This window comes from Caretta caretta, chromosome 7 (genome assembly GCF_965140235.1).
Source record: "Caretta caretta isolate rCarCar2 chromosome 7, rCarCar1.hap1, whole genome shotgun sequence".
Classification (NCBI taxonomy): Eukaryota; Metazoa; Chordata; order Testudines; family Cheloniidae; genus Caretta; species Caretta caretta.
The window spans coordinates 22,830,790-22,850,249 of record NC_134212.1 but is presented as its reverse complement, the minus strand read 5'-3'; the positions used below and the strand labels follow the sequence as shown (position 1 = coordinate 22,850,249).

The 19,460-nt window shown below is 45.1% G+C and overlaps 1 protein-coding gene and 1 long non-coding RNA gene across 8 annotated transcripts in view; one reads left to right on the top strand and one right to left on the bottom strand.

The window, feature by feature from the left end:
* The window catches only part of CHCHD6 (coiled-coil-helix-coiled-coil-helix domain containing 6), a 200,848-nt gene that overhangs the window by 83,121 nt on the left and 98,267 nt on the right, over positions 1-19,460 (top strand). For all 5 annotated transcript variants that reach the window (XM_048856011.2, XM_048856010.2, XM_048856012.2 and 2 more), the window contains one exon: positions 17,030-17,100. In XM_048856011.2, coding sequence (XP_048711968.1) covers positions 17,030-17,100 — 71 coding nt within the window. The remainder of the gene's footprint in view (positions 1-17,029; positions 17,101-19,460) is intronic.
* Positions 1,818-6,019, bottom strand: LOC125639297 (uncharacterized). 3 transcript variants are annotated; one of them, XR_007357452.2, is made up of 4 exons: positions 5,627-6,019; positions 4,131-4,214; positions 3,031-3,594; positions 1,818-2,323 (listed from the first exon to the last, which is right to left on the bottom strand). It is a non-coding gene; the product is annotated as an uncharacterized LOC125639297 (long non-coding RNA). The 3 variants fall into 3 exon arrangements; XR_007357453.2 differs by lacking the exon at positions 4,131-4,214 and having other exon boundaries at positions 5,627-6,017; XR_007357451.2 differs by having other exon boundaries at positions 4,131-6,016.

The window sequence follows — 19,460 nt, the reverse complement described above, 5'->3', positions numbered from 1 at the left end:
GTGTGGGGCCCAAAACTGGACACAGTACTCCAGATGAGGCCTCACCAATGTCGAATAGAGGGGAACGATCACGTCCCTTGATCTGCTCGCTATGCCCCTACTTATACATCCCAAAATGCCATTGGCCTTCTTGGCAACAAGGGCACACTGCTGACTCATATCCAGCTTCTCGTCCACTGTCACCCCTAGGTCCTTTTCCGCAGAACTGCTGCCTAGCCATTCGGTCCCTAGTCTGTAGCGGTGCATTGGATTCTTCCGTCCTAAGTGCAGGACCCTGCACTTATCCTTATTGAACCTCATCAGATTTCTTTTGGCCCAATCCTCCAATTTGTCTAGGTCCTTCTGTATCCTATCCCTCCCCTCCAGCGTATCTACCACTCCTCCCAGTTTAGTATCATCCGCAAATTTGCTGAGAGTGCAATCCACACCATCCTCCAGATCATTTATGAAGATATTGAACAAAACCGGCCCCAGGACCGATCCTTGGGGCACTCCACTTGACACCGGCTGCCAACTAGACATGGAGCCATTGATCACTACCCGTTGAGCCCGACAATCTAGCCAACTTTCTACCCACTTTATAGTGCATTCGTCCAGCCCATACTTCCTTAACTTGCTGACAAGAATACTGTGGGAGACCGTGTCAAAAGCTTTGCTAAAGTCAAGAAACAATACATCCACTGCTTTCCCTTCATCCACAGAACCAGTAATCTCATCATAAAAGGCGATTAGATTAGTCAGGCATGACCTTCCCTTGGTGAATCCATGCTGGCTGTTCCTGATCACTTTCCTCTCATGTAAGTGCTTCAGGATTGATTCTTTGAGGACCTGCTCCATGATTTTTCCAGGGACTGAGGTGAGGCTGACTGGCCTGTAGTTCCCAGGATCCTCCTCCTTCCCTTTTTTAAAGATTGGCACTACATTAGCCTTTTTCCAGTCATCCGGGACTTCCCCCGTTCGCCACGAGTTTTCAAAGATAATGGCCAATGGCTCTGCAATCACAGCCGCCAATTCCTTCAGCACTCTCGGATGCAACTCGTCCGGCCCCATGGACTTGTGCACGTCCAGCTTTTCTAAATAGTCCCTAACCACCTCTATCTCCACTGAGGGCTGGCCATCTCTTCCCCATTTTGTGATGCCCAGCGCAGTTATATACAGGAACACTGGCCTGTATATAAAGCTGCATGCAGGGACTTTCTTTCCAGACCAGAAGATTCCAACAGGGGCTGTGGAAATGCCCATAGTGATCCTGGGAGACCCAGCTCCTACTCCTTATTCCCATGGCTCATGAAGCCATACACAAGAAACCTTGACAGCAGCAAGGAGTGCTTCAACAACAGAATCAGCAGGTGCAGAATGACTGTAGAATGTGCTTTTGTCAGTCTAAAGGGTCACTGGCACTGCTTTTTTGGCAGGTTATACCTCAATGAGGAAAATATTCCTGTGGTCATAGCAGCCTTCTGTGTTCTGCATAACATTTATGAAGCCAAGGAGGAAAAGCTTCCCCAGAGGTGGAGGGCAGAGGTGGGTTGCCTGGCAGCTGATTTTGAGCAGCCAGACACCGGGGCTATAACAGGGCCTCAACGGGGGCTATTCAAATTTGGGAGGCTTTGAAGCAGCGTTTTGACAATGAGTCCCAGTAATGTCTTTCTGTAATGAATTGCGCCAGGCATTGTTTACTTGCCACATTGAATGACTCCTGTAATGATTCCTGCCTGAGCGTTAATTTAGTCTGCAAATGTGCCAGTTGCCACTGTGTGTGAATTTCTGTGGCAACCACCCTGTGTAGGTCACAAATAAAGAATTACTGTCTCCTGTAAGACTAAATTTTTATTAAACAGCAATACACAGATTAACATTTCTTACAAGGGACATGACAGTGAGCAGCACTCTCTGAAGTGAGGATCTCACAGCTGTGTAAGTCCAGCAGTCATTATGGAAAATGTCCCTGCGGTGGAGTACAAGGGTTACTGTGACAGGCCAGGAACGTGAGAGGAATGTGTGTCGGAAGTTTTGGGAGAGCAAGGAAGGCAGTTCTGTATGGGCTACAGGGGGAGTCGAGCACACGTGTTCCCCCTGCAGTGCAATCAGGGACCTCAGCATCTCTGTTTGGTTCTACATGAAAGTTATTATCTGCTCCTGGCCCTGTATCATCTGCTGGCTATTCATTTCTAGTATTTCGATTGTGTCTCTCCATGCTCGCTATCGGCCTGATCTGATGATTGCAGCACTTTATGAAATATGTCCTCCTTATTCCTCCTCGTTCACTACTTTATCTGATGGAGGCATTCTGCTGGTGTGGAGCTGGCCCTCAAGGGCACATCTGCAAAAGCAAAAGAAACAATACACAGTCAATATTGTGTGTGCCCTCAATCTTGAATCATAAAAGTTACATACACCTCTTCCTCACTTTCTCATGGCAAGCACGCAGCACAGCCAGCACTAAACATGGTGAGTTCACCGGTGGGAGGAGGGGAGTGCAAGACCGGACAAAGGGTCTGGGTGAGTTCAGAAGGGGATCAGTACAAGCATCTAGGTATGCTATTCTGAATACTGGCACCATTTTCCACAGATAGGGGTGATCATAGCTGATATCTCACTACTGAGGGTAACCGAAGATGCAAGGATGCATCTCCTGCGTGCGTGTGACTTCAGACCAGGTCTGTATGCTACTTGCCTGTGTGCTGCTGTGGTTCCTCCAGAAGTAATTGCCGATTGGTGCGGCAAAGTTTCCTTCAATGGGGGAAAGAAACAAAGCAGCTCTGCCAAGGAAGCTTTGGCAGAGGATTGCAGAGTATCTGCAGCAAAGTTTCCTAGAGATCTCTGGAGGATTCCCAGGAGATGTGTGAGCGTTAACAAACTTCTCTATGGGGCCCCCCACTGTGTAACTGCATAGGGAAATGCAAAGCAGATGCAAACAGCACCTGGTAGTGTTAATTTCATCCCTTCTCCCACGTGCACCACATAACAAAATAAAGGACACCTCTAGCTCATGTAACCGTGCACTATCAAAGCAAAATGAGAACTTACCGGAGCTCTCCTCTCCAGCTTCAGGGACGCCAGAGGTGGAACTGGCTAAACAACTCTGGAGTCAAAAAGAGGTCCTGGCTGCCACGCCACCAGACGAATCTGTTGCCTGTCTCACCTCGTCCTCCAGCTCAACCTCCTCATCCACCGCTTCGTCCTTGGGGTTGACTCGGCTGCCTCCAGTACCCTCGAAGTATCTGCGGGGTTTTTGGTGGTGGACGTGGGGTTGCTGCCGGGGATGGTGTGCAGCCCCTTGTAGAAGTGGCATGTTTTTGGCATTACACCAGACAGATGCTTGGCCCCCCTTGCCTTCTGGTACACCTGCCTCAGCTCCTTGATCTTAGCATGGCACTGCTTTGTCCCTTTTGTGCCCTTTCTTATCCATGCCACGAGCTGTCTGCTTGTCGGTGTCAAAGTTTCTGTGGCTGGATCGGAGCTGCGACTGCACAGCTTCCTCTCCCCACAGTCCCTACAGATCCAACAACTCTGATGTACTGCAGGTGGGAGCGCGTTTGCTGCAGAAAGCCGGCATGGTCAGCTGGGAAGATGCGATGTGAGGTGTCCACCCTGCGCAAACAGGAAGCGGAATTTCAAAAATTCCTGGGGCTTTAAAGTAGGAGGGGCATGTGCCCGTGTACCTGGCTGTAGGGCAGCAGAGTAGAAACTGCTTACAGGAGCAGTCATGATGGGCATTGTGGGACACCTCCTGGAGGCCACTTAAGGTGACATAAGCAAGCTCACTGTCTACACCAGTGGTTTTCAAACTTTTTTTCTGGCGACCCAGTTGAAGAAAATTGTTGATGCCTGCAACCCAACGGAGCTGGGGATGAGAGACGTGGGAGGGGGCTCAAGGCTGGGGCAGAGGGTTAGAGTGTGGGGGTGAGGGCGGGAATCAGGGGTTCAGGGTGTGGGAGGGTGCTCAGGGCTCTGGGGAGGGGTTTGGGGCTCTGGGTTTGGGCAGGGGACTCAGGTCTGGGGCATAGGGTTGGGGCTCCGGCTTTGGGGGGGGCACTTAGGGTTGAGGCAGGAAATTGGGACATGGGGTTGGGGGGACACTCAGGGCTGGGGCAGGGGATTGGGGCTCCAGGGTTGGGAGGACTTACCTTCGGCAGCTCTTGGTCAATGGCGCAGCTGGGGTGCAGAGGCAGGCTTTCTGTCTGTCATGGCACCGTGGACTGTGCTGCACCCTGGAAACAGCCAGCAGCAGTTCCGACTCCTAGGTGGAGGCGTGCAGGCAATGCCCCCCCAGCTCCCATTGGCCAATTCCCAGCCAGTGGGAGTGCAGAGCCAGTGCTTGGGGTCAGGGCAATGCATGGAGCCCCATGGCCCCCACAAATGGTCCAGGCAATTCTAGTTTCCAGGCTGCCTACGAATGTCATCCTGCCCGCCAATCAATGTCCGGTTCTTTACAACTCTCTTGACCCAGGTGAATGTCAGAGTCCAGCATCCCAATCCCAAAGCACATGATCTCACAGCTTGATATTTTGATGAGTGTCAACCCTAGAACCGTCCTGCTCTGAATTTGTGCAAACTATTCTTACTAGCCAAAAGTATTCTGCCAGGAAATGCTATTTGGCCAAGTGGAAATGTTTTTTTTCATCATCTCTTTCCAGAGATCATGGATATTTCCACTATTCTACAGCGTCTCCTTATGCTTAAGACATCAGGTCTTTTTCTTCAGTTCACTGAAGTTTTACCTGGCAGCAGTCAGTGCATGTCCCCCACCGTTGGATGGTTACTTAACCTTTACCCACTCAGTAACAACCAGATTCTTGAAAGGCCTGATCAGAACCTTTCTGCCAGTAAAGAAACCAACCCCTCACTGGGACCTATATTTAGTTCTCTCGCCACTCACTAAATCACCTTTTGAACTGCTAACTACATATTCTATGCTTTACCTGTTCAATGAAGGTTGCATTCCTCCTTGCCAACACATTGGCCAGGATGGTAGGTATATGATCCACCATAAACAATATTGCATAAGGACAAAGTCTCACTACAGCTATGCCAATAATTCACTCCTAAGTTAATTTCAGACTTTCACATAAACAAGTCAATTCACTTTTTTCTGTGTCTTTTTTTTCCTGAAGCCCCACCTCTCAGGCATGGAGAGGAGACTTCATTCCCTCAACATTCAGTGAGCATTGACATTTTGTCTGCAGAGAACAAAACTGATCAGAAAGTTACCTAGACCGTTTGTTGCTGTAGCAGAATGAATTCTAGGTCAAGCTGTATACTCCCAGAAAGTCTAAGTGGATCTCTGGTAGTATCTTGCTCGACCAGTTGGCACAACTCCCTGCCCCACACAAAGTAAGGGCTCACTTTACAAGGGCACAATGCGTCTCAGTGGCATCACTTCAACAGGTGGTACTCCTTGACATTTTCAGGGCAGCTCTGTGGAGTTCCATCTGCATGTTTACAAGACATTATGCCTTGGCCTAAGACTCCTATGCTGATGCAACCTTTGGGGCAGTTGTTCTACAAGCAGCTGTACCACATGCATCCTCCAATCCTGCTCCTTTTTGAGCACTGCTTTTCAGTCACCCACAGTGGAATACACTGAGGGACAAGCACAAGAGAAGAAGGGAAAGTTACATACCTTGTTGTAACCGAAATTCTCAGAGAGGCATGGTCCCTATGTGTGTTCCACTACGTACTTCCTTCCCATCTGCTTTGGATTATGACTGGATTCGCAGTAGAGAAGGAACTGGAGTAGGCGGTCAGTCTGAACCACCCTTTACAACCTCAGGACGGAGCACAAGGAGAGCAGGGCTGCAGGTTCAGATCAACGGACACTGATTGCTAGAATTCTCCAGCCCCAGGCCTATGGAGCGCATGCGTATCCACAGTGGAATGCACGTAGCAACCACGCATCTCCAACTCCAGTTACAACACAGTAAATCGCTTCCTTTTCCTTGGTGTAACCACTAGACCACTCCTTTTCTGCAGCTCCAGGCTCTGAATATGAGTGAGCAAACATTCAAAATACAAATATATTCAGAAATAGGGGAGGGAGGAAAAAACTGTGGTGGCAAATTAAATTGCTGCTTGTATAATTTTTTTTTTCTCTCCCAAGTTCGCTCTTAGAGTGGAAATGTGTCTCATAAATATATAAATGCAAAGATGAGAATTGCTGCCAAAACCTGTCAAGTTTCTGGAACTTTCTGCCCTTGATTATTCACACTATAAACCTCCCTTCTCTTCTCTCCCCGCCCCCTACCCCCCACCCCCAGTACAGTGCTCTGAACATATACACCCACCACTCAGTCAGATCTGTGTGTGTGGTTCATCTTCTGTGCCTTTGATGTGCTCCGTAACGCAGGCAGAGAGAGGTCTGAACGTCTTTCGAAAAACCTGACAGTTTTTGTGTGACAATCTGTCCACAAATCCACAGGCTCCCTGTCAACCAAGTGCGCTTTTGAATATCAGAGGTTTTGGGAACAGCACTTACAGCGTCGCCCATGTGCTCAGGCGAAAGTACAACAGGCTTCATATGTAACCTTAGATGCTCTGTATTTTCCTTAATCGTTTTGGGGACATCTCATCATTGCTTGTTGGCTGGTTCTCAGCCCTGCACATGTCAGGGTTATTTAGCAAAGCTTGATTTGCTGGGAACTGCATGCAGAGTAATTTGCAGTTGGAGGGGAAAAACCTGAAGGGGAAAAAAAGGGAAAATTGTAGGCCAGACTGTTCTGTTCTTCTTCCCACCCCCCCCCACCCCCCCCCAAAAAACAAACGGAACCAAAATAAAAACAACAACAGGTAATTTGGTAATTTTATTTTTTTCCGTGGGGTTTTCTGTGCCCATGTTGGTGCACTGACATGACCCACCTTCTTCTGTTCTCCTTCCCCTCTGCATGTACCTCCTGTCCATAGGGCCCCCCTGCCCTCCATCCTGGGCACTGGATACCTCTTGGAACCCAGTCAGCTGAATTCTTTGACTACCTGTTGTGCAAAAGTTTAGGACTGAGAATGTAATCCAGGTCTCTTGTATGGAGGGGCAAAGGTTGCTTACTAGGCCAGCCTCCTGCAGTTCCTAAATAAGATTTAGTGTGGCAGGGGCATTGTTGGTGAGAAACCCCAGACTTTTAGCCACAACAGTCTTGGTGGGAGGAGGGGTCTTTGGTGTTCAGAAACCCGTGGTGGAGGCTTCTGCAAATACTAGCCTTTGGACAGTCCTTAGTCCCTTAAACAAATCAAATATCCCTCTAATGCAGAGGAGGTTGGTAGTGGAATGTATTTAGTAATATCCCCCTTTTAATATACAGCAGTTACCTGAAGACTGTTAAGTTTATTGATGAAGTGTTGGTCATTATCTTGATTGAAGCTTTTGGTTATGCAGACTATTCCCCCTGCCCTCCTCACAAGCCACTTGCTCCTTACCCCACTCTTAGGCCACGTCTACACTACCCGCCGGATCGGCGGGTAGTGATCGATCTATCAGGGATCGATTTTCGCATCTAGTGTAGATCCCTGATCGCTCTGCCCTCGACTCTGGAACTCCACTACGGCGAGAGGCGGAAGCGGAGTCGACGGGGGAGCAGCAGCTGTTGATCCCGCGCCGTGAGGACACCAAGTAAGTGATTCTAAGTCAATCTAAGATACGTCGACTTCAGCTACTCTATTCTCGTAGCTGAAGTTGCCTATCTTATATTGATTTCCACCCCCCCAATGTAGACCAGGCCTTAATATAGTTACTGTGTGCTTGTTAGAGTTGTAAGAAGCAATCTGCCCTGAGACCTTTCTGCTTTTGTAACCGTGATCTGTTGATAGGATGCATGTGTTGCTGTGTGTCTGGCAGTGCTGCCATGCTACCCAGGCAGAGGCATTGAGCAGGAACGGTCATGCCCTGAAGCCTTTTGAGTGCTGCTTTATCTGTGCTGTACAAACAGGTTGAGGAGTTCTGTAAAGCAGATGCTGAAAAACCTTGATGCTTAATCAATGCTGGTGAGGTCTGTTTACCCGCAGTTGTCAGGGTATAATTGATTACGGCATTTACTGTGAATTCCTTACCTAGGACTTCTGACTCCTATATTAGACTTTAAACTAGAAAGAAAGTGTGTGAGGGTATTCTTCCAAGGCATTTTAAATGTGATTCTGGGGCTTTTGCATTGCCCGATGCTGTCCTTGTCAGAGAGTCTTTGTTGCCTGCTGGCATTTTATGGCCTCTCTGTGAGGGTGATTTTGCTTTTCTGTATTTAAAGCACCAATGACGTTTCACAGCAAACTTTGCAAGCTGTCTACTTTAACTCCCTCCTGCTTCTACGTAACATGATATATTTTCTGCGTTTTGGTTCCCTTTGTTATTGCGAGGATTATTCATTCTTCGAGTTTTTGTTTGTCTACTGCTTGTCTTTCCGACCGGAAGCTATTGGTCTCATAACCACATGTGAGGATTGAGCTGCTGGAACACTGACTTCTAAAGAACTATAAGACCTGTTTCCATGAAGGGGGGGTGGGTGGACGGTGTGAGAAATAGAATTCAGGTTTTTTTTATGTCAGTAGAAGTTTTTTAAACTCAGACTTTTGTTCATATTTTCAATGAGACATAATGGCTTTCTAAAGGAAGAGTTGCTGAATTTGGACTTCTGAGGGGCACATATTGAGACACTTGGCCCTGTGCACAAAACAGGATATGTGTTTACAAATAAAGCTTTTAACTAGTGTTTTCTCTCTGGAGCCCTCTTGCTGAAGGCACCCTGGTTCCTGAATGTGACCCCAGCATTATCGAAGCCCAGTGTCAGACTGTAAATGTATTGTTAATCTGATACAATCCTGAGTACAGGATTGGGAACTAGGAAGTCCTGAGATCTAGTCTCGTTTCTGATGCATACCCTTCTGTGGTTTAGGGCAAGTCACATAGCCACTCACTGTCTCATTTTCATCACCTGCAAAATAGGGCTAGTCAGTCATCTCCCTCCCAGGGGGCATTGTGAGAGCTGATATTTGTAAAGCACTTTGGATATGAAAAGCTTTCTATATCTATTAAGTATTATCCTGCTTTCACCCATGGGTAGAGTTGCAGCAGATTTATTCAAACAGAAATATGCTCCTACCACTGACTAGTTTAATTTCCCCTTTGCTAGTATTGCAGATGTAGCTCTTCTTGATTCTGCAGTGAATCCTAATCTAGCATTTATGATCTCACAGCCTGTTGCCAAGGGAATGAATTGGGTGTCACAGATTCAGCACTCTGACTTCACTGCAGGCTCCAGTAGGAGTGGATGAGCCCACGCTTGAACAGCAAATACCAGAGCTTCATTTAGAAGCTGCCTTTCGATAGTAACCGCACTTCCCCCATTATTCCCTGTATTTTCCCCATGCTAAGTCTAGGAGAAAAGAAGCTCTCATAAAAGATGCCCTTCAGTTTAATCCATTACTCCCAGGAGCCACATGTAGCATGCTTTATATGTTCATTTTTCCATTTGCAAAGAATGCCTGTTGATTATCCTTCACGTACATTTACACGTAGCAACAGTGGAAAACATCAGCTATGTGTATTTGCTGGACCAATGTCAGCAAATAAGAAACAGGAGTTCTGCAACACTCCCATCCTGAGACTTGAAGTAACCAGCCTTTACAATGTGTCCTGAAGATCCAAAACTCAGCTCTTTCAGACCAAAACACAAGTGTATATGGGAAGCAATACCAAAGGGTCAGCCACTGAAAAAGACTAATTCAAGGGACTATCTGCTTGCAGCTTCAGGATTTATGGGTGAGGAAAAACTCTCAAATCAGCAGGTTCCAATCTATGGGGGATGACTTATAGTTGAGAACCAACAACCTGAGTTACGCCTGAATATGAAAAATGAGGCTATTATAGTCTCTGGAGCACAGGTCCAATGTGCTCCTTCTAGGATACGTTGTTGAGCAAATCTGACTGCTGCAGTCTGCGGCAGTCTGAAGTTTTTGGTTGACCTTCCTCTGTTGCTCCCATGAAAGCGGTAGCCTTCTGAGCAATCTCTAAACCAGAAGTTCTCAAACTTTTCTTTGTTGATGGACCCCTTTTTTCAAATGCAGTATTAATCATTGACCCCCAACTGAGAAACTGATTGACAAAACTGTGTGTACTTCATATAAATATGTACTGTTAGTAATGCTTTAAGAAAGCGAGTATAAGAGTACTTACAGATATTAGTCAGATGGGTGTTTCTGCTTCTGACTGCAGAGTCTATCTATTCTTGTGTGACGCAGAAGCAACACAGGGTGTGTGTGTGTGTGTGTTACATGGGGTCACGTGCACCCCCAGATTTCTGGCTTCCATTTGATCCTGCTCCCTGAAGTTCTGATGTAGCAGGGCAGAGAAGTGGTGTGTCTCCTTGGCTGGCTGTGCCTGCTCATGGAGTGAATGGCTGTGAGGCAACCCCTTCTGATGGCATGAAGAGATCTCTCTTCTGCAGTGATGCTGCAATTTTTGGTTGCACCCCTTCCAACCTAGACAGGTTGGGTGGCCAAATGAGGTTAGTCAGGAGCGGAGGTGGTGCTCTTTCCCTGAACTCACCCGGAATGCTGGCCTGAGCCACCTGGTGTCAGCCACCCTCTTGCCCACCTGAATGTTCCTCTGTACCCCCCTCATTTGAAAACCTCTGTCACTCCCTCTCCAAGCCCCATGGCATTGTCTCCACACCCCTAGATTGAAAACCTCTGGCACTCCGTCTCCGAGCTCCACCATGCAGGGCCGGCCTGAGCAGCCTGGTGTCACCGCTCACCCACCCGAATGTTCCTATGTGTCCCCCTTGTTTGAAAACCTCTGGCGCACTCTCCCTGAGCCCCATGGCATTGTCTTCCCCTTCCCCAAACATTCCTCCACACCCCTAGTTTGAAAACCTCTCATGCTCCCTCCCCAAGCTCCGCTGCATGTTGCTGCCCCCCTCGAACATTTCTCTGCACCACCAGGGGATGCAAAGGAACATACAGGGGGAGAGTGGTGACGCCAGGCAGCTCAGGCTAGCTCCATACAGTGGTGCTCGGGGAGCGAGCACCCCCTCCGCCCCCTGACTCACCTCAGCGGGCCACCCAGCAGATGTGCAAACCCCCTCTAAGGACCCTCAGTGGTCAATGGACCCCAGTTTGAGAACCGCTGCTCCAAACATCTGTAGCAGCTGCTTCATGAACTCTGTGTACAAATGACAGAAGGCAGCAGACATGCATGTTCTCATGAGTGTTATGTGAGTCTTAATCTCTGACTTCGATGGCATTGGGAAGTAGGGGTTTAAAATCTTTTGTAGACACTTGTAGCAGAGGTGGTAAAGTCTCCCTTGTCTTGCCCCTTCTCCTCACCTTTCATTTTGTATTAATCCTCCTTTGCATATTCCTCCCCTTTAGGAGACACCCGTTCCTGTCAGCTTCTTTAAGGCCACATATTAGAAAGTTTGTTAAATATTGCAGAGTGCAGACAGACAGAGAATGATGGTGATTTGGGGAGGTGGGGGGCGGCGGCGAGATAAGTGATGCATCTGTCAGGTGTTAGGCAGATTTAACCATCTAATCCCGCAGCTGTCGTCTGCAGTATTTGTCAAGGCCTCCAATGGCCTGCTCTGTTTCATCAGAAGTATCGCTAGCATTCATCTAGGCTGGCAACATTTCAACAGCCATTAATCCTCTTTGTATCTTTAAGCACTATGACCACTGACAAGATTCTATACACCAAGGTGTCAAAATACCTCAAGATAGCTTTGGTATCTGTTGTCTTTTTATATCCAAAGAGCCTCTGATCCACTGACCCAGTTCTTAACCTGATGGATAAATCTGTGTTCTGGTGTTGGAGCTTTTCCTGCTGCTGCTGCTTGAGGTTAGCACAGCATTTTACCCAAAATCTGATTAGTTTCAGGTTTTTCTCACTTCACTTACGTTCTTGTGTCAAGTGTTTCGCATATCATAGTGAACAATGCACATTCTACTGAGGTGGTATGTAATACACTACAATGTAAGGGCAAAACAGAGCTGGCAGGGTTTTTCTCATAACACTTCAGCTGTTTCTATTTCTGAAATAAACCAAGAAGTGCTTTCCTTGCTATATTTTGAGTTTTCTGCTTTCTCTCTTGGAAGAAACCAGACATACAGAAGAGTAGGATAACATACTAGAGCCTGTGTGTATGTGGTATGACAGTGTCAGGCCAGATGGCAATAGGAGAGTAATTGAAATCACGTGTTTTCGTGTATTCATAAGCCAGAAAGGAATTTCTTGAAAGCCCCATCGTGAAAAACAGACCACCTTCTGGAGAATGCAGGCTGTAGGAGAGTAATAGAAGGCAGATATATTAGTCCCAGGCTAAGTAGGTCCCTTTTCCCTGGGTAAGGTAACAGGGAAGGTTCCAGAACAATCAGGAACCTTCTGGAGACAATTAAGACAGGCTGATTAGAACACCTGCAGCCAATTAAGAAGCTGCTAGAATCAATTAAGGCCGGCTAATCCGGGCACCTGAGTTTTTAAAAGGAGCGGTGTGCGTGTGAGGAGCTGGGAGCAAGAGGCACTAGGAGCTGAGAGTGAGAATGTGGACTGTTGGAGGACTGCGGTGTACAAGCATTATCACACACCAGGAGGAAGGTCCTATGGTGAGGATAAAGAAGGTGTTGGGAGGAGGCCATGGGGAAGTAGCCCAGGGAGTTGTAGCTGTCGCATAGCTGTTCCAGGAGGCACTCTAGACAGCTGCATTCCACAGAGCCCGGGTTCCCCCCAAATCCTCCCAATTCCTGGTCAGACACAGGAGGAGTCGACCTGGACTGTGAATTCAGAAAAACGGCCAAGCTGAAGGCTGCCGTGAAGCTCCAAGGCGAGCAAATCTGCCAATAAGCGCAAGACCCACCAAGGTAGAGCAGGAACTTTGTCACAGTGGAAAATTAACCAAAATTTATTTTGAACCTCAGTTTTAGTGGGGAAGGGAAGTTTTTATTTCAAGGTGCGCACGTGCGCGTGAAAGAGCGAGATCTGAGACTATATATTCATATTCTCACTATCAACCAATTACTTATCAGAAGTGGTAAACCCTTTGAATTTGCACTGCATCGGTGCAGCTTGTTCACACTCTAAAGACAGAATCCCAAAATTGCCAACCCGAAACATCAAAAATCATGAGTAAGGCCCCCAAAACTCATGAGATTTAGATAAAAATACATTTCAGATTCTTTTCCTTTAAGCCTTTTAGGTTCATGTGGGGCACATTATCAAACTTTTTTTCTGTACCATAAGGGCTGGAAATTTAGAATTATTTTTTTAATGGCAGCTCAAATTCTCTTGTAACCACTTGTCTCCAGGAGCTGGGGCTTTAAGAAAAACATTAAATATCATGAGAGTTGGCAACACTGTGAGTGTGGGATGTTTTCTGAGCATATTTTTTTACACAGGCTTGCAGCTGAATCTTCTTTCCTAATGTAGGGTTCTTTACGCAATATATGGCCAATAGTCTCTCTGTTGGGGTTGAGCAATGGACCAACAGTACCTGTGGTTATGTGTGACCTGATGAAGTTGTCCCCTAGTGTAATGTGGGTAAGGTGGTTCTGCATTTTCACCTGGCTGCCTGTTCTGAGCTTTCAGGACAGTTAGAAAGTCTTGGTTTAATATTAGCCATTGGAATGTTCTGTCACAGTGTGGTGGTGTACAGGATCACACTGGGAGGATTCAAACTATGACAAGAGGCAGCAAATTTTGCAGATGTAGATTGAATGTAAAGAACACCCAAAACTACTCTCTCACTGAGGGAAAAGCCCCAAAACTGTAAAACCACCCCTGCTCAGTGCTCAGATTGAGAGGCAGTTGGGTGGAATTTGTTCTTATTAAATGATTTGGAGAACTAGTCTGAAATCAACAAACTGAAATTCAATAAAGACCAGTGCAAAGTACTACACTGAGGAAGAAAAGAATTGGCTACAAAATGGGGAGTAACTGGCTAGGCAGTAATACTCCTGAAAAGGCTCTGGGGGTAATAGTGGATCAACGAATTTGTCAACAATGTGATGCAATTGCAAAAATGGCTAATATCCTTCTGGCTATATTAAATACAACACTCCTTCACTAGTTGCCCTGTTCTACTTAGCATTGGTGGGGCCTCAGCTGGAGTACTGGGTCAGTTTTGGACAAATTGGAGAGAGTCCAGAGGGAGAACAACAAAAATGGTCAAAGGGTTAGAATATCTGACCTATGAGGAAAGGTCATAAATCTGATCATATTTACTCTTGAGAAAAGAAGCGTGAGGGCGAGACCTGATAAATCTTCAAATATGTTAAGTACTGTTATGAAGAGGATGGTGAGCAATTGTTCTCCGTGTGCACTGAAGGTAGGACAAAAAGTAATGGATTTAATCTTCAGCAAGGGAGATTTAAGTTAGATATTAGGGGAAACTTTCCAACTATAAGGGTAATTAAGCTCTGGAATAGGCTTCCCAGGGAGGTTGTGGAATCCCCATCATTCGAGATTTTTTAATAACAGGTTGAAAAAATACCTGTCAGGGATGGTCCACTCTAGGTTTACTTGATCCTACTTCAGTGCAGGGGGCTGAACTAGATGACCTCTCAAGATCCCTTCCAGCCCTACATTTGTATGGTTCTATGTATGGCATAAATCTGAAGCAAGGACAGAAGTGAATAAGCAACCACCTTGTTCTGCTCCCCCATCTGGCTCAGGTGAATGAGCAACCCCCAAAGAGGAAGAGGCCCAAAGGAATGGGGAAATCTTTTAACACTTCTAGTTGCTGAGCAAGCCAGAGTTTGAATGGCCAATCTGGAACTTTTCCTTCTTTTGGAAGCACTTAACAATATTGATTCATAACATTGGAAGCAGTAAGTCTTCCCAAAATGAAAAACAGAGGATTAAACCAAAAGCAAACCAGAGAATTATCTCGATTAGTGGAAAGGGGGATTATAGAATCTGTGCTTAGATTTCCTTCCTCCCCTTTTAAATTTGGCATTTTAAATTCCTTTCTGTGCCTCCTATGCCCCCATCTACAATTACACTCCCACATGACACCCACATCAGACTTGCCAGGTGATCTGGCATGTGGTCTGGCAGGATTGTCATCTTTCCCTCCCTCCTGATCACTGAGGTTGAGGTGCCCCTCCCCATCTGAGTTCTCACTTGCCTGCCTCCCAGCCAAGTTGAGAGCTGGAGTGATGTCTTACTGGTTCCATGCCTCAGTACTTCTGTCCATGCTTGAGGATCCCACCCATTGTTGCCTAGGGGCTCGGGCAGGAACTTGATGCAGTAGTGGCATCATCAGTATTTGTACTGCCTCTGTCACAATAAAATCATTGGGCTGAACTCTCCCACTCTCATAAACCACGCAAAGGCCCTTGCACAAGTGCTTTAATTCTACAATCCTACTAGCAAACAACTCTGCTGCTTTTTCCTTCCTTGGGTGGGTTAAATGCCAGCTTCATGCTGGGCCTCACATATAACATATTTGTTCCTGTTTTCCTCTCCTGCTGCTGTTTCACTGCAAATTGCTGCTGGCTAATGGTGTCTGATGGCATTACTTCCTATTGCTGGAAAAATGCTTAATTTTCCTACTTTCCTTTCTCTCTCTCTCTCGCTTTCCCTCTTTCTCTCTTTTTGATCTCACAAATCCAGACCCTTTGAGAAATCAGGTGGTATGAAATATGAAAATTGCTTGGGAAGTAATTGGAGAAACAGTGAGACTTATGAAACTCGTGGAAAATAACACTCAGACCGTATGTTTTCACATTATATCATTTTTAATGGCAAATTTAATGAATTGGCACATAGGTTTTGTAGGTTCATATGTGAATAAGCAACAGCAGGGAGCTGGAAGTCATCGGATCTGTTTACAGGGCAGAGAAAAAGACTCCATTAAAATTTGAACTTTTGTTAATGAAAGAAGTAGAAAGGATTTTGCCACATTGAAGTTTGACGATTATGTAACAAATAAGCGAACAAAGACATTCATGGCAGCTTGCTGGCAAAACTTATTTTGGATTGATTACTGATCCATGATTTGTCAGGTCTAAGAGCGATTATGAGGTCAGAATTTGTGCAAACAAATTCCTTGCTGTGGTTTGTGTGTGTTACATAAATGCAGATATGTATAGAAATGACACTTAAATACCTTTCAACGGAGCACTTCATAAACCTTTCCATTAGCTAAACATCTCAAGACTTCTGTGGAATAGGCAGGTGTTATCCCCACTTTACAGAAGGGAAACTGAGACACATAAATGGTGACTTGCCCTGTTCTCTTTTCTAACCACTGAACAATACTTGCAGGGGAGGGCCAGAGTTGATATGGAGGGCCAGAGTTGCAATCACAGGAGAAAAAGTTGGGAGGAAGGGAACTGTGTTTAATATAAAACGACAAAATCGGGAGACAGGTAGGAGAGCAGCAAGGATGGGCCCTATGTCGAATTTCAGTGTTTACCCCCTGAGACTATTTTTATCTCATCTCTTCATTTATTTTAAAAAGTGGTTGTTCTTGTATCAGTTTGCATCTACTCTTTCAGATTGACTCAAGTCTGATACTCTTCACTATACTGTTAAAGAGGAAGCATGGTAGCTAGTCTGCAAATGGCTCAAGGAATTTTCCTTAAAAAGCAAGTTACATGGACAGTGGGGTTGAAATATAAAATTAATTCTCTTTTAGGCTAACAGTGTTAGCAGCTAGCTTTGACACTTGCAAGTCAGTAACCTACAGGCTCCCCACAGCAATTAAAAAAACCAAAACAAACCCCAAGCAGCACTGGAAACACCTGCTGGAAAATAAGTTTGGATGAAATAACACAAACTGAGCATTGGCCAAGAGGCCTACCCCTCCCCACATGAGGTGTCTGCAGCGGTGTGACTCAAGTTTGTTGCCTTGATGTGATCTGTTTAGAAGTGCATATGTTCTTTCATATTCATATTTTATATTGGTGGAGCCTAAGTTGTTTTGTAGCAGAATATGGTGCCTGCTGGGTGAGAAATGAATGTTGTTTATTATAGAAGACAATTACATCACAGGGTAGGATACAAAAAAAGCACAATCTTGAGTGATGAGCAATATTTGCTTTGTTTCAGAATGCTGAAATCTACAAGCTGACATCAGAGCAATTCCATGAGGCAGCCACTGGTGCAGAGAACCACATAAAGTAAGAAATCATTTTGGTTCTTTTCAACAGTTTTGTTTGTATTTATAATACACTGTGTGGGAATAGCCCCTGGATATTTACATAAATGAAGTGTGATGTTACTGCAGAATAAGTATTTAGAGACCTGAACAGTTTTAAACTCTCTTGTTGTGCTAACTTTAAGGGAGAAAGTTTAGGGTCAAAGTGTAGAATTTCTTTGAAAATAAAAATAGAAGGAGATGAGGATGGGGTCTAGAAAACACAAATTGGATTAGAATGTTTTCAAGGTTTTTAGAATAGCAATAAAAAGTATTTTTGGTTTACATTTAAACTGTCCACCACAGTGTTTGCAACCCAGACATTGCTGGGCTAGTGCAGAAGAGCAGAAAAGAGAAACTTTTTTTTTTCATTTTGTACAGGCAAGAGAAATGTAAAAAGTAAATAGCATAAATGGTGACACCTAAACAACACTAAAATCTGTTTTAATTATCATGTGTGTTTATAGTGACAGAGATGAAATGTATTTTCTGAAATATGGTTTTTATCGTGGCTCGGAGTCCTTTAATATTGTGTGTATTCTTTTGCCACTACAGTGCATTTCATGTCCAAATTCCTCCATTTTTGTGTGCCAGTAGCATTTTCCAGCTCATTGTTCCACATGTACTACTAACAACTGTCTAAGAAAAAATATAAGTTTATGAGAATTCTTTACTATTCATGAGTCCAGAGAAATTATACTGTTAAGAGCCGCATTTGTACCTCAGTTTGGTACAACAAACAGTTGGCCAACATGCAATATACTGGAGTAACAACATATGCAGTCCCGTTGGATCAAGTCCAGACTGCATGATATTTAACTACATAAATAGATTATACAGGTGTATGTAAGTGGGGTGCACAGTATATTATATTGTATTCTTTTTTTTTATTATAACTGGCCATCAAAGCATCACATAACTTGTTATAATTCCGCACTGGTGCTTGGACAGTTTGGTTGCTGTAAAAGCTCACATGCAGTGTACTTACAAAATCAAGGCGCTGATACATCCCAGACATTTTCAGATAACTCTTCTTAGTAAAATTTAAATTATTAACTTAAATTTTAAAAATTGTAGATGTTGTAATCAAGACCTGACAGTCTTTTCTTTAGCCGCCTTGGAGCAGAGAGAAGATATTTTATCTGCGTGTGCGTCCAGAATTGTGTAGCCAGTTGGTGAGAATACATGTAACAAGGATATAATATATAACATAAATAATGAATTCTTAGAGGAGATTAAGACCCCAGGTTATATCCTGTATTTGTTGTCATAGGCTATGTGTCAAACCTGTATTTAGGACAGCCTTCACTTGGGTTCCCATGAGGTTTATTTGACCTTCCCTGTTCCTTGCAAGATGAAGATCTGCAGCATATGTTACCATCTGGTAATGCAGCCATTCCTTGAAATGGTAAACAGTTGAGATCAGTACAAAAGTTAATGATTTCCTGAGATTTAGCAAGAATGTTCTAGGGTCTTAGAGGTTCCTTCCCCTTCTCCCTGTGTCCCTAAGAGCAGCCACTCTGAGATTTCCTACTTGCCCTTTCTTGTAATATTTTCTGTTGGAAGAGTAAGCAGACTTTGGCCACTATAAATAGAAAGACTTTCTTTGGGTTCACTTAGATGGACAGCAGCCCACTCCCCCCCCCCCGGGGGGGAATACTATCCTTTGGCTCCAATGTGGTATCTGTTTTGAAATTCACATTGTTGTCTTGAAAAAATAGCTTGGGAACCATGCGCTGGAAGCCTTAATAATTGGGAAAGGACAGGCTATGCAGGGCTTGTAAATGTGAGGGGGAAAGAGTTCCTCATATCATCTACCTCTTTTTAGAATGGAGATTCTTAGAGCAGGGGTTCTCACAATAAATTTTTTGGTGACTTTAGAGTGTGGCCACCAACTCTTGCTGGTGGCCACTATGACAATTTTTCTTAAAATACTTACTTGACTTTAGGAAAAACAAATAAATATGCACATATACGTGTCCAAATTATAATTTATTTATATAGGGGTTGGGTTTTTTTTTCCAGACTCAGTAATAAAGGTAATGTACAGTTCTCTATTTACTGGATCTAAACAGAATAGAAGCACAAATAAGGTGCTTTGCACATTCTTGTCCTTTGTTGTTTTTGGTTTTAGTTGCCTTTTTTTAGAAAAGACTTGCTAGCTAGTAAAGCTCTGGATGGGGAGGTGGGTAAGGAGACAATGGGGACTGGGGCAATGGGGTTTGAGGTGAGCCCAGCGTCAGAGCCTGCCACCGCACAGAGTCCTGGGCTGGAGGAGGCTGTGCGGGCCAGGGACAATGGGGGATGGGTAAGTCCAGAGCTGGCACTGGCCACTGCATGGCT